The 13767-nt window shown below is 36.0% G+C and overlaps 2 protein-coding genes across 2 annotated transcripts; one reads left to right on the plus strand and one right to left on the minus strand.

Annotated features, from left to right (window-relative positions):
• Positions 1-2553: 2553 nt before the first annotated feature.
• NF-YA7 (nuclear factor Y, subunit A7) lies at positions 2554-8171 on the minus strand. Its single transcript, XM_008227371.3, has 6 exons — positions 8009-8171; positions 6608-6673; positions 5677-5804; positions 3639-3740; positions 3352-3516; positions 2554-3256 (listed from the first exon to the last, which is right to left on the minus strand). The coding sequence occupies exons 2-6, from the start codon at positions 6633-6635 to the stop codon at positions 3071-3073; spliced, it is 609 nt and encodes a 202-aa protein (XP_008225593.1). The 5' UTR covers positions 6636-6673; positions 8009-8171; the 3' UTR covers positions 2554-3070.
• Positions 8172-9908: 1737 nt separating this feature from the next.
• RFNR2 (root FNR 2) lies at positions 9909-13451 on the plus strand. The gene is made up of 5 exons (XM_008227373.3): positions 9909-10160; positions 10323-10379; positions 11165-11497; positions 11763-11982; positions 12785-13451. The coding sequence occupies exons 1-5, from the start codon at positions 10137-10139 to the stop codon at positions 13282-13284; spliced, it is 1134 nt and encodes a 377-aa protein (XP_008225595.2). The 5' UTR covers positions 9909-10136; the 3' UTR covers positions 13285-13451.
• The last annotated feature ends 316 nt before the right edge of the window (positions 13452-13767 follow it).

Genomic DNA, 13767 nt, shown 5'->3' on the forward strand with positions numbered 1-13767 from the left:
ATGGCACCAATATCATATAAATGTTCTTCTTTATGTATATACTTGCTATGATTAGGAGTGGTATTAAAGTATGTCAATTTATTTTTGTCAAAACCTTAGAAAAAGGAGAGATAAAGAAAGGGCTTCATGAGATGAGAGTGAGAGTGAGAGTGAGAGAGACTCTGCATATTAATGGCATTTATGATCAGCTGCCAACATGACAAAATGATCACCATGGGCTCTTTATATTCTTATGTCACCTTGTGGAGATTTTCAGAAGGTTCTTAATTGATTAATTTGGAGCAATAAACCTTGCTCAAGCTTTTATTCATCTATGGACAAATCATAACTAAAAGGCCAAATAAAGGAAAGAATTGCCCAATCTGATTATTCATAGAAATTGATGTGTGGCTTATGATCAAGCAATCTAGCTAGATTTGGTGTAACTTTGCTTCATAGGAACTCTCATGTCAATTGCAATTTACAAATTTAATATACAACTTATCCCCCACTATCAAGGCCAAATGCAAAATATAGAGACGTATTAGCTACATTGAATTGATGTATGCTAAGTCATGATTAGTAATGTTAACAGACTTTAATTACCTTTTCAATGACAAGCTGCCTACTGTCCTTTATTGCCTTCTTCCTGATTTTACTTTCCACCAAGCATTAATAGAATGAAAAATGTCATGCGTTTCCCAATGAAATGATGAAACTTGAACTAGTGTGGTTTTATGATCAAAATTTAAGCAGTTTGAACTTTGATGGAAATAATATGTGTGGGAGCAAATAATCTCATGTTAATAATCCAACGCCACGTATGCAATAAGTTATTGTCTAGACCAAATTACCCCTAATAAAAGGGCTGTGAAAATCAAAGTACATCCCATTCTCATTAATGTGATGAGGGGGTGACGTAACGATTCTCATGCACACTGTGGAAAAAGTTCAACGTGGCCTATTAAACGTCTCGGGCCTCGCCAGCCACAAAACCCAAACATGGGCCAAGAAGCTACGTGGCCCTGAGTCCATAGAGTACGTTCAAATAGGACGAGTCGTTCTATGGTGAGGGATGCCATATATGGACTATAGATGTGAAGTTCCATGTTAGCCACATGATTCATCTGAATAGTAACTTCACTTAAGTTCAATGAAATGATCATGTGGCTAATATGAAGGTTCATATGAGAGGTCCATATATGGCACCTTCACAATAGAATTTTGCCAAATAGGACTAATCCTTAGGCAACCTGCCTCTAAAATGGATGAACATTGATCCCCAACATATCCCTAATTACAGCAACATCAATAATCTAAAAGATCATGACAACACATTTTGAGAAATCTCTCACACGTCCCAAGTCAAACGGCTAATTGACTGGACGTGTGATATAACGAGCAATGACTCCCCCAATAAATGCCATACGCAACTTTTTACAGCAATAAACCAACCACCAATGAGTCATATAAAACTTGATCACAACTGCAAGAAGGAGATAATGTTTCATTACAACTAAGAAACCCTAATTCTTTTTGTCTGAAATTGACTTAAGCATTTGAGACTCTTTCGCTCACACCAAATCGGTGTGTACCCCTATTCATGATATTTTATTTTAAGGAGCTCTTTTTTAAAACCAATAGGGTTTTGACATTGTCAAATTCCAGCAACATTGACAAAGTTTCAACCAAAAAACAAATTAATTGACACGTGCCAAAACCACATTGGTGGTAAGGAGGAGCTACTCCTCAATTTTAAGCAACCAAACTTTTTACTATTTTATTTATATTACCTTGAACCTAAATTTATATGTAATACCAATACATGTACATATGCACTATTTTATAACTTGGTACACATCACTACAAATGTGTACATCCCAATTGCTAAGAATAGTATATATGAATCAAATACAATTGGTTCACATCGGACAAGTGGCTATATATATATATATTAAATTTATATATTTTCCTAAAAAGCGTCAAGAATTTCAGAAAATAAATAAATAAATAACATTTGTGCAATTAAAGTGGTTAAGTTAAAAACAATATCAGTGCAAATAGTAATTAAAAAAAAAGTGAAAAAAAATCAACAAAAACAATCCAAATTCCATTAATCCTATTTACTAGTTGTCCATACCCAACAAACCAAAACTAAAACTTTTTTATAATGAGGTGAAAAAATGATGCAGTCCAAAAGAGACAAATCCAGTCCAAACAACGTTAGAAAGACAACAATCGAAATGATTTCATGGTAGAAAACATTGGGAATCAGATTATCTGGAACAAAACAAGGCAATAGTGATGCGTTGAATGTAGAGAAGAAGATGTCTTTCACAGTGATGCGTTGAATGTAGTGAAGAAGATGTCTTTCCTTTGATGAAGAGATAATTGCCACAAATCATCTTGTTTGTTTGAACTTTGAATGACCCATTTACACTTGGCTTGCTCAACTACTTTTTCATCTCTTTATTTTATTTTTTATATTATCGTCTTTCCCAATTTCCCCCAAGCTAATAAAAATAAATTCACTATATTGATAATTACCCCAAAAACAAAAAAACAAAAACAAAGAAACTGCTGGTTGATAATTACCCAATTTCATTAACCATTAAACTTATTGTCTCAGTTGACAACAAACGAATAAAACTACTACTACATAAACAGCAGCCAACCTAATCTTTTGCCAATCTATTGAAACATTACCAAACCAAACAACAAGAGCTCTAAACTTTGTCAGACAAGTTTCCAACCTTACAACAGGTATAAATGCAAACTTAAACCACACAGCAAACTTAACCATCACTCTCCTGGGATAAAAAGAAGAAGAAGCAAAGGGTTGAAATGAAACCCATTCGGGAGACGGTTATATCACTGCACTTCAATAAGACTGCCTACTTTGTCTTTTGCAGCCCCCCTACAAGCCTACTACTGAAGAACCTATACATGCTATTGCTAATGAGCTTCAAGTCACAGTGAAGCACTACCGAGACTAGCAAGGCTGGTATTGGGGACCTCCATTCCCTGGCAGTTGTTGAAGGATAGATACTTCATGTGGCCCCTTGAGCACGTTGCAATTGCTTCTGAGTAATCAGGATGTTCCATCTGAGGAAGCAAGCTCACTTTTATCAGAGTTTAAATTGATATTTGGCTGGGATTTGTCGCCTGATGACATTTCATCCTGCTGGTTGTCATTTTTCTTTGCATTAAGAAATCGACCCCCACATCCTCTAGCTCTTCTCAGTGCATGCTGGTGTCGAGATTCATGCAAGTATGGCTGCAAGAATAGTTTGAAGTGACAATGAATAAATGAAGCCTCAAGCAGCATCTCATTGAACATGAGATGCAAGGATTTGCAATCCACAATATTACCTTTCGAGACTTAAGAGCTTTATTTTCCGATTCTGCTTTAGCACGAGATTGCCGACGTCGCAAGATGCCATGATATTGTTTTGCGTTTACAAACACCGGTTCCTCAACTGCATCTGATGGCAATGGAACTCCTGCTTGCTGGATTCCCATTAACTGAAGATGGACCTGAAATGAGGACACAGTAATAACCACAAATTTCATGCTCATAAGCAATATGTAGTCTCAACGCTCAATATTAGAAGTACCATTATCAAGAAATTATATCTAAAACAAGGCGGAAGAAATACCGTTGGTTGCCCCCCATAGGGCTGTGGAGGATATGGTTGTGTGTCATAGGGAGCAAAGATGCTTCTGTAGTAAGGGTCTGGATAAGGGTAAGCTGCTGGTGCCTTCAATTAGACACACGAAGGATAATGTATCAAAATTCTAAACTTAAATTAGATGCCTTTTTAAAGCATTTACATTAAAAATTGCAAAACAACTACATGAAAATTAGCTTGAGAAGCAGAAACTTCCAATGATACTAAACATTCTTATTCTATAATGTTTTTTAAACAATACCAACAATTTCACTGATACTATGTTTGGAAGGAAGGTTGCAAGAGCAAGCAGATGGTAATTCATAAAGGAAGGATAAAGGAAGAGAAGGAGATTTTTACTTCCTCTTGTTTGGTAAAAGGGATGGAAAGGATGAAGAGAAGTGTAAACATAAACTTTTACAATTATACCTCGTATTCAAATTTAGTTGCTTGGGGACAAAAATGAAACTCTCACTTCTACTAGAGATTAAAACCCAAACTAAATCTACCTAAGGATATTCATGGGTCAATTTGAAACTATTCCTCCCATCCATCTCCATCCCCACAAAACATAGTTTAAAATCTCTCTATGTATAGAAGATAAGATTTAGGAGAGCCCACCACATATAAGCTGTCTAAATACCTTGGAAAGTACATCACATAGTTGTCTCCCAAAGAAAATGCATCTTAAAACCTCAAATTAAGAAGAGTTTAAAACACGCATGGATCTTTTATTTTAGGTATAGCTTGAAAAACTCTATAATATTGTCTAGTTATCAGAAATCATCTTACAATCTTTAGAGCCCTTATTTCCTAATGCAATCAAGGTTTGTTAGTTGTGGGTTCGTTAAATAAATAACACTCTTTATATGGGGGTAAACCTCCTTATTTCCCCTTGTATGGGGGTTTGTTAGTTGTAGGGTTCATTACATAAATAATAATCTTTAGATGGTGGTATCGTCTCCCTCCCTCCACCCACCCAAAAAAAAAAAAAAAGCCACACATGAATGCCCTTTTCTGATACAGGCCTAAATAGTGCTGCTACCACCACCACTAGTTAGACCTGTATTAAGGATCTCTTGTAGCCATCACTAAGAACACCTGCTATAAGGAAATACATTGTCTCTAGCCACAAACCATGAGAAACAGAACCATCACAACCAACTTATTCAGCTTCATCACCAGCGGCAGTTCTTGTTACTCTCAAAATGCAGGCAACACAACTCAACACTAACAAAAGTGATGCCTTCTACCACTACTAACTCTTAATTACTTAATCATCCACCTAGGGAAACTTCTGATATTAGCCACCATAATTACTACCACCAATGCTATGTAACACTAGATGCACCTACACCAGTTATAGTTTCATATAAGTATCCCCCATACAACTTACTGTTCACATAGCACATGCATATATTTTCAGTTCCAATTTTGCACTGAATGTTCATAATTATTACCCATTATGCTGATAAGGGATCATAACAGGATGATATCGGTAATTTAGTCCTCTGATTCCACCAATTTCTTTACAAATTATCTAATGTTTTTTTATTTACTCAGTTTTGGATGCATGTCTTGAAGGTTGAATCTACTTTCCTTGCAACCATACGCACAATTTCTTTGGGAGCATGCACTTGCACATTTCTTCACTACACAGTTACCCAAGTTAACAAAACAAGCATCTCATCTTTAATAAAGTGCCTACTTCAGAAAACATTAAAATCAAAATAATTGTAAATTACTTGATGAACTGAGTAAATGGTACCACACATAAGCTTCAACACATTCTAAGTATTGACATACAAACATGATATATGAGATCACAAACATATACAGGTCAGCAACTACATATACACATGATATAAATAAGTATATATATGGCACCTAAGAAGTCACAAACTTGATGACACAATAGTGGAATTGACAATAATAAAGTGGAAACTTCCTCTCTTTTTTTTAAAAGGAGAAATTTGCAAGAAAAGAAAACATCAACTGTAGATAAGTTTAAGGTTGAAGATGTTACCACTGCATGTCCTGTTCCAACCTGTGGAGGGGCTGCATACTGAATATTTGGGGTTGGAATTCCAGGATGAGAAATACCAATTGCAGGCAAGGAAGAATGACTTTGCTGGTCATCAGATTCACTATTATCTGCAAAAGCAAAATTTCAAAGTAGATAAGAATGCGTTCAAGAAATGGTTGTACTACTCAAGTGAAGAAAGGAAAAAACAGAAACCATGATGCCACTTCACAAAAGGAAAACAAAAGCCAAAATCAATAAATCAATAAAATAACAAAGAATTAAAGCTTTGAAGTTCAGTGCTATAAAACCATAAATATGAGGGAAAAGTGTAGTAAATCCTACATCACCGCATTGATCATATGTAGCACAGGAGCAATATCAGAAGGATTTAACCAGAACATAATAAAACAGCATTACCAGACAGCCTTAAAGCCAACTAAAACAACCAAGGAAATTATTTTTTTCACAAGGTAGAGGCTTCCTGAGGATCCACATCAAATGAAAAAGAAAATGGGCAATTAGTGAGATGGTAAATTATGTAAACCATAAATCAAAATCAGGAACGACCAAGGAAGTCAAGGGTTGGATCTGACATGGATCTTGCTAAAACCAAATCAAGACTTCAACCTAAGCCCATGCTCGGTCTTAGGTATTACAAAGGTAACAGATGTTAATCTCCCTGCAAAAGTTATTGGTTTGTAGAACAATCCACCAACAGAAAAGGAAAGAACCCTTACTTAAACTAGTTTATTATAAAATCTACACCATTATTATATCAAAGACGCAAAAGCACCAAACAAAAAGCAATTCAGTTTCTTGCCACATTAACTATCCCTGCTCAATTATATGCCAGAAACATAAGTCTTATCCATTTACAGTAACTCTGAAACCAACTGAATATTTAAAGTATTTTGGAAGGAAAGAAAATTACCAGAACGATCATGCACAGAAGAAGTCATGAGGATGTCTTAAGTGGAGAGTCCAAAACAATATGTAGCTGCAAAACAAAAATCATCCAGATCAATGTCATACAGAAAATAACATGCTGCTAGAACCAAGTAAGAAACAAAAAGAAAACAGATCATAGGATGAATTTTTTTCATAAGTTTTATTTAAAAATAAGAAAGTACATTTTAGGATGAAATTAGAATCGTTCAGTAACTAATATCTTTTTCTTTTTCATTTTTTAATAAGAAACAAATGCTTTACTGAGTTGAAAGTCTATTAGTTTAAAAAATAAAGTCCATCTGTGAGAAAGTTTGACCGCCTAGACAAAGCTAATTTTAGAGATGTTCTTCGTACTAAATTCAGATTGTGTTGCTGCAGTTAGTTGAATTTTGGTAGCTTGATGTTGGTAGATAGCAGCTTCTTGTAATTTACAAAGAAGCCCAAAACCTCACTAATAAGATCATAGTATAACTGCAAATATTTGACAACCGTGCAAAACAGAAGGGACAATCAGGAGAGGGGAACTGATATTGCAGAAACATATCAGCAAAATGAAAGAATAAGGATACAATCAAAGTAACGTGATGGTGCTCGCAATATCGCTTTCAAGTATGAGCTACTAATTTCCTTGGTTACAGGTTCCATTCTCCAGCATTATTGAGATAAAATGGTTGGTAGTGGGCCTTTTCCTATTTTGAACCATGAAGCAACAGGGCATACATACATAAATAGATAAATAATTTTCTTTTTAAAGGTGGTTCAGTGAACGAGACTTTGCCTCCTTCAAGAGCAGAGTCCGAGGGCGATTGGATGTACAAACCCTTACCCCCATTGCAGAAGGTTGTTTCACATTTCGAATATGTGACCACCTGATCACAATGGAGCAACCTTACCATTGTGTCAAGGCTCGAAATATACAGATAAATAGATCATTGTTAAACAAGATTTCCATCTAATCTAGGGTCTAGCCACAGCTGCAGATGTGTACAAAATAATTCCATGAATGGCCAGCAACAACTAATTTAGCTCATAAAAGATAATCATGGTCTCCTGAATACTCCTTAAAGATTGACTCAGAGTGTAAAAAGAAAGAAGAAAGTGAACCCAACTACTCTCAATACCATCAACCCAACTAATATTATAGTTCATCTGCATGCCCAGTTTTCATAAAATTAAATTAATAAACTTTATTAAACCCAAAAATTCAGCTCTTAATTTACTCTTCAAATACCTACATAATTAGCTCAAAACTCAGAAAATTGACCCAATCATCTAACATAAACCAATTCACCGAAACAAAATAATAACAATTGAAGAATTATCATAATTTGGTCGGGCAAACCAATTGCAAAGCGAAGCTAGGGTTTAGAATTTGGAAAGTTACCTCTTTTGGTTGGCTGCGTTTCTTGTTCCTACTAAATTTAGTAAAATTCTTTCTGTGCAGGATTTGAAATGGCGTCTGACGGAAATTAGAATTCCTCTATCACCATATTATTACCTGAACTGCATGCCTATTTTCAACCATACACATCCTTCATTTTTATTTTATTTTTTATTTTTTATTTTTTGGGGAGGCTTTTAATCGGTTAAGTGTCGACTAGAATCTGCAGGGGTGAAGAAATCTGAGCCGTTGGATTCAGTGACTGTTTCGGGCAGTGGAATGTGCTGCCCTGGAGATAATCTGGACCAGGAATTATGTGGGGCCTACGCGGTGAGCGGGCGGGATTGAAAGCGACCGCCGAGCTTGATTTCTGTCCAGCAGCGCACCCGCACGTGGGGTCCACGGCTGAATATGATTAGGCTCTGCTGCTACTTTTCTCAAGTCAAGCCAAAAGAAAAAACACAGAGTACACAAAAATAGTAACAACAGACTATACCGTATATGAAGGGCAAGGACCCTATAAATAATTTAATTATTAATTTTCCTATTTAGTATTTTAATATTACTCTTTAGGTTTTTTTTTTTAGGAATACTATTTAGTATTTAGTATTTGACTATTAACGTGCAGTTAACAAATGATCTGATAAGTCCTCCCTTTGTATTTGAGTTTGAATCCCCCTACCAATTCCCGTAGATTAAATTAAGAACATTTACTCTTGCATCCCAGATTCAATTCTCCTTCCTCCCTCAGTATCGTTTGGATAAAAAATAAAATAAAAAAGCTAAGCCAAATTATTGTGGGATGGTTCAAACGGTACGGATGAGTTTGATTTGGTCGGGTTGAACGACGTTTTGCCCTCACTTACAAGCTTGTGCTGAAAAATGGCACGAGCCCAATGGTCTTAGGTTACATACGTGCATATTTTGGGCCAATATTTTGGACCATTCCACCACTTCTACTCAACTCTCCCTTCCCTCTCAGCCCAACTCATGTACCCAACCAACGTATCAGCTCTCTCTCTCTCTAATTAAATAGTAGAGCCGAGCGGCTATACGATTTGAATATCTAAATAGTATAGCCGCGCGGCTCTACTATTTAATTATATACAACTATGTTCAAAGCGTATAGACGCAGGGCTATACTGTTTAAATATATTCGATTTAAACAGTATCGCCGCGCGGTTATATGTTCAATGGTATAGCCGCACGGCTATATATTTGAATATTTAAATCGTATAGCCGAATGGCTCAACTATTTAATTATATTAAAATATGTTCAAACAGTATAGCCGCCCGGCTGCACGTCTTAAATATATTTAAATATTTAAATAGTATAGCTGTGCGGCTATACGAAAAATCCCAAAGATGTCAATTATATCCTAAAGTACTGATCATAAATTGAAAAAAAAAAGCTTTCTTAACGCAATTCATTTACGAAATTCCGTTTAAAAAACAACAATGATAAATAGGATGTTGTACATATAAATAGAAATTATTTACTTTTTTTGCTAGTAAAGAATAATTTATATTTGTCAGATACTATATGTGCATGATCTATGGTCTTGAATCTAATCCATCAACATCGATATTCTATTGATGTTACCTAAATTATATCAATACTACATTTTATTAATTACAATAATATCAAAACATTATTGATGACATATTGATAGTGCCATGTAGTTGATAAAAAATAAAAACTGAAAATAAAATCCAATGGTCCAAATGAAAATTCAAGGACTTCTTAATAATAATAAAAATTAAAAAATTCAAGGACTAAAGTGGGACAAACAAAAAGTTGGGGGGTAATGTTGAAATTAACCCCAGACTAAAACAAAATGACCATATGCCACCCTGCCACCTTCTCGATATAAAAAACATATTCTAGAGAATTAATTATTTCGACTCGTCAGGTAGACAAGGCGAGCATCGCAGTGAGAGAGAGAGAGAGAGAGAGTCCGAGGAGCCAAAGGCAAAAGCAAAACTCGACCTTTGGGACACTCGGAAGGATAACTTTACACACCATTTTTGCCTCCAACAACTCTTCCTCTGCATGATCTTAGTCCCCTACCCCCTATATTAAGTCCCTCGCGTCACCTAAAGCCCTCTCATACCATCCTTTGATCCAATCATGTCTCATTTGGCTATCTCTCAGGTATGCCCCCATTTCAGATTCGGGTACTTTGTTTGTTTCCCGAGAAAACGGAGGGAAAAGAATGAGGCTTTCAGTCATTTTATGCTTACCCAGTTGCCAAATAGAAGATATTTGATTAATTCTGCTGTTCTTGTTATTGGGTTATAATGATTTTGCTTGCAGGTTTCACTTACTGCTCCTGTTGGAAGCGATTTTTCTATCAGAAGATCAGTGTTCAAGGTGCGCCTTTCCTTTGTTGGGGTGTTATTAATTTCGCATATTCGTGTTTGTTTTTTAATTGGACACAAGATTGAGGGCTTGTTTGGTTACTGTCGTTATAAACTATGTGGCTTTAGAGTCTTGAGGATTTTCAAATATGTTGTAAAATGAGAAGGTTCCGAGATTCTCCTTTTCATGTAGTTATAGTGGGGGATTAGCTATTGTGATCTTGATACCATTTCTTGGGTTCTTAGCTCGACCTTAGAAGCACTTGTTAGCTTTAGATTTTGCAGATTGCAGACTTTACGTGTCTTCAGGGATGGAGCTTCTGGAAAAAAATTGCTTGTTTCATTTTTGTAATTTCCCCTTTTTTTCTTAGGATTTTATAATCTTAATGGCATTGTAACATTAATCCTTTAGTTTTAAAGGTACAACCAATTGAAGCAATTAAAGTTAAATGTGATGGTGATGCTCTACTGGTGTCGCTGTTAGAAGCTGTTATCGATAATGATTGTCGATAGTTGTAACTTTGAAAGTTGTGTATTAATTTGATTTAATTATTTGTAAGTGCGTTGATTAATGATTGTTGTAGGGAGATGCTTGCAATGGTAGTAAATAGAACTTTTGTCACATATCTTGCTATGCTTATTTCATCTGATTAAGTTTAGAGTACTGCTCCTGTGACTAAAATTTTGTGGTCTTAATAGATAGTATGAGTTTAGCTGATAATAGAGTATAAATTTAAACTGCTTTGTGTTTCTTCAGTCAATAATTTCTCATTAAAATTGCTTGTAATTTTGCTGCAGGCACAAAGCATAAACTTTAATGATAAATCTTGGGCACCTCTTTTACCTTTGGACTTGAAAACAAAGAATGGGGGGCTGAGAAATCAGCGGATAGTATGCATGTCAGTGCAACAAGCAAGTGTTCCTAAAGTTGCTGTATCTCCTCTACAACTTGAAGATGCTAATGAGCCCCCATTAAATACATACAAGCCTAAGGAACCTTATACTGCAACCATTCGTTCTGTTGAGAGGATTGTAGGCCCAAAGGCTCCTGGAGAGACCTGCCATATTGTAATCGATCATGATGGTAATGTTCCCTACTGGGAAGGGCAAAGTTATGGTGTAATTCCTCCTGTAAGTAACTCGTTCCATAAAATTTATGTCTTCATCTAGTTGAAAGGGTTTTGACCTATACAATTCTTCGTAGCAGCTGTGATTTGAAAATTGAGAGGATCATGATATAATTGTTTTCAACCTCATTTGATGTTGGGTCTCATCTCTTCGCTTTAGTAGCCACCTAATTTTAATTTTTAAACCAATTTACTGGCATGCTAGTAATTGAATCTTCACACTAAATTTCTCCATTTGAGTGCCTTATTGTTATTTATTTGCATAACAGGGTGAAAACCCAAAGAAACCTGGGGCTCCACAAAATGTTCGTCTTTACTCAATTGCATCCTCAAGGTATGGAGACTATTTTGATGGCAAGACAACCAGTTTGTGTGTCCGCCGTGCTGTCTATTACGACCCTAAGACAGGAAAGGAGGATCCTTCCAAGAATGGTGTGTGCAGCAATTTTTTGTGCAACTCCAAACCAGGAGATAAAATTAAGATCACAGGTAAGAGCCTACTGTTTAAAGATCAATGGGGTTTTGCTTTTCAATTAAAATAGTCTGCGCGAAAAGCCTGTGGCTCATGGCCAGGTTGGGCTATATTTTGATCTTAAAGGTCTCAGCCTGGCCAAGGCAGTGGCTCGTGCAGTTCGGCCCTTCTAGTAGAATGGTTGTGCTTAAGCCTCACTTTTGGGTTGGCCTGTTCTCCTAGGTCATTTGGTCTCCCCAGCCTGTTCTTAACTTTTGTTATTTCCCAAATGAATGCCTTCTTCCAACATATATGAGTTTGTATGGCCCTTTAGTAGGTATAAATAAATTCTATATATTCTTTTTATTCCCCCTCTTTTTAGGGTTGGTGGTTGCTAGCTTAGACATCATATTTGGCTTGATTGATTGGATTTTTCTATAAGTTGTTAAATTTAACGATGCTGGTTATTTTCATCCAAACTTGGCACTTGAGATGATCAACAACGCACACACAGAAGAAAAAAAATTGTTCTTGCTGTTAGTTAAACTAATCAAGTTAAATATATTGTTAGGAACTCCAAATTTAAGTGTTCCTTCCGTAATAGTAATTGTATTGCTCACAATGTATTTACACTGGCCATCATTGTTTTCTTCTGTCTTTCAGTTGCAAACTATGGCCTCTTAAATTAGTTCATCCGATGATCAATATTATTTGCTTTCAGAGAGAATTAATAAACCTATTTAGTCCATTCTTTTCATTTGATGGATTTGACACTGTTACTGGTAGTTAAGATGCACTCCTTGTCTATAGTAAATTGAACTATAAATAATAATATGGCAGGGCCTGCTGGCAAGATCATGCTTTTGCCTGAAGACAACCCAAATGCCACCCACATTATGATTGCCACCGGCACTGGTGTCGCACCATACAGAGGTTACCTTCGTCGCATGTTCATGGAATCTGTTCCCAAATTCAAGTTTGGCGGCCTTGCATGGCTATTCCTTGGTGTGGCCAATACTGATAGTCTCCTCTATGATGAAGAGTTCACCAAGTATCTCAAGGACTACCCTGATAATTTCCGGTACAACATAGCGCTAAGTAGAGAACATAAGAACAATAGAGGAGGGAAGATGTATGTTCAGGATAAAATTGAAGAGTACAGTGATGAGATCTTCAAGCTCTTGGATGATGGAGCCCACATATATTTCTGTGGGCTCAGGGGAATGATGCCTGGGATTCAAGAAACCTTGAAGAGGGTTGCCGATGGAAGAGGGGAGAACTGGGAGGAGAAGCTTTCACAACTGAAAAAGAACAAGCAATGGCATGTGGAAGTCTATTGATATGGCATGAAGCCTACCATGTTAGGTAAATTTTCTTTTGGTTAGCCAATCATCAGCTTTTACGTAAGGAACTTTTGAGTTAGCAATAGCATTGATATGTATCAGCAAACAAAGAGACAAGCCCATCTTCGTTTGGTTGAACCAATTTGAGAAACCCTTTGATTGTTGATTGATGTTTCATCTTTTGCCTCCATTTAGCTTTTTATTTATTAATATTTTTCAATGTAATAACCAGAAAATTCAAAATTCTGGTGAATTTGTTCAACCGATTTTATTATGAATTGCAAGCACACTGTTTTACCTATAATTGACAACCTGTTTTAAACAATTAATGAATGTTCAAATAAAGATCATAGCTTGATAGCAACCAAGCTATGTAATCAATTCAAGTCCCAGTAAAAACTGAAATAGAGCAGAAACAATGATAAGCATGATCTGTGGAGAAGTAGGGCAAATGCAGAGAAATCTAAACCAAGAAGAAAA

Source organism: Prunus mume, linkage group LG3, assembly GCF_029339155.1.
Source record: "Prunus mume cultivar Tortuosa linkage group LG3, ASM2933915v1, whole genome shotgun sequence".
Classification (NCBI taxonomy): Eukaryota; Viridiplantae; Streptophyta; class Magnoliopsida; order Rosales; family Rosaceae; genus Prunus; species Prunus mume.

What these genes read in the sequence shown, in the direction of transcription:
- NF-YA7 (XM_008227371.3), bottom strand. Translation starts at nt 6,635, where the DNA reads ATGACTTCTTCTGTGCATGATCGTTCTG. An exon ending in TTCTGTGCATGATCGTTCTG is followed by an intron (nt 5,805 to 6,607) that starts GTAATTTTCTTT and finishes TTGCTTTTGCAG; the next exon opens with ATAATAGTGAATCTGATGAC. An exon ending in AAGCTCTTAAGTCTCGAAAG is followed by an intron (nt 3,257 to 3,351) that starts GTAATATTGTGG and finishes CTATTCTTGCAG; the next exon opens with CCATACTTGCATGAATCTCG.
- RFNR2 (XM_008227373.3), top strand. Translation starts at nt 10,137, where the DNA reads ATGTCTCATTTGGCTATCTCTCAG. An exon ending in CTCATTTGGCTATCTCTCAG is followed by an intron (nt 10,161 to 10,322) that starts GTATGCCCCCAT and finishes TTTTGCTTGCAG; the next exon opens with GTTTCACTTACTGCTCCTGT. An exon ending in AGATAAAATTAAGATCACAG is followed by an intron (nt 11,983 to 12,784) that starts GTAAGAGCCTAC and finishes ATAATATGGCAG; the next exon opens with GGCCTGCTGGCAAGATCATG.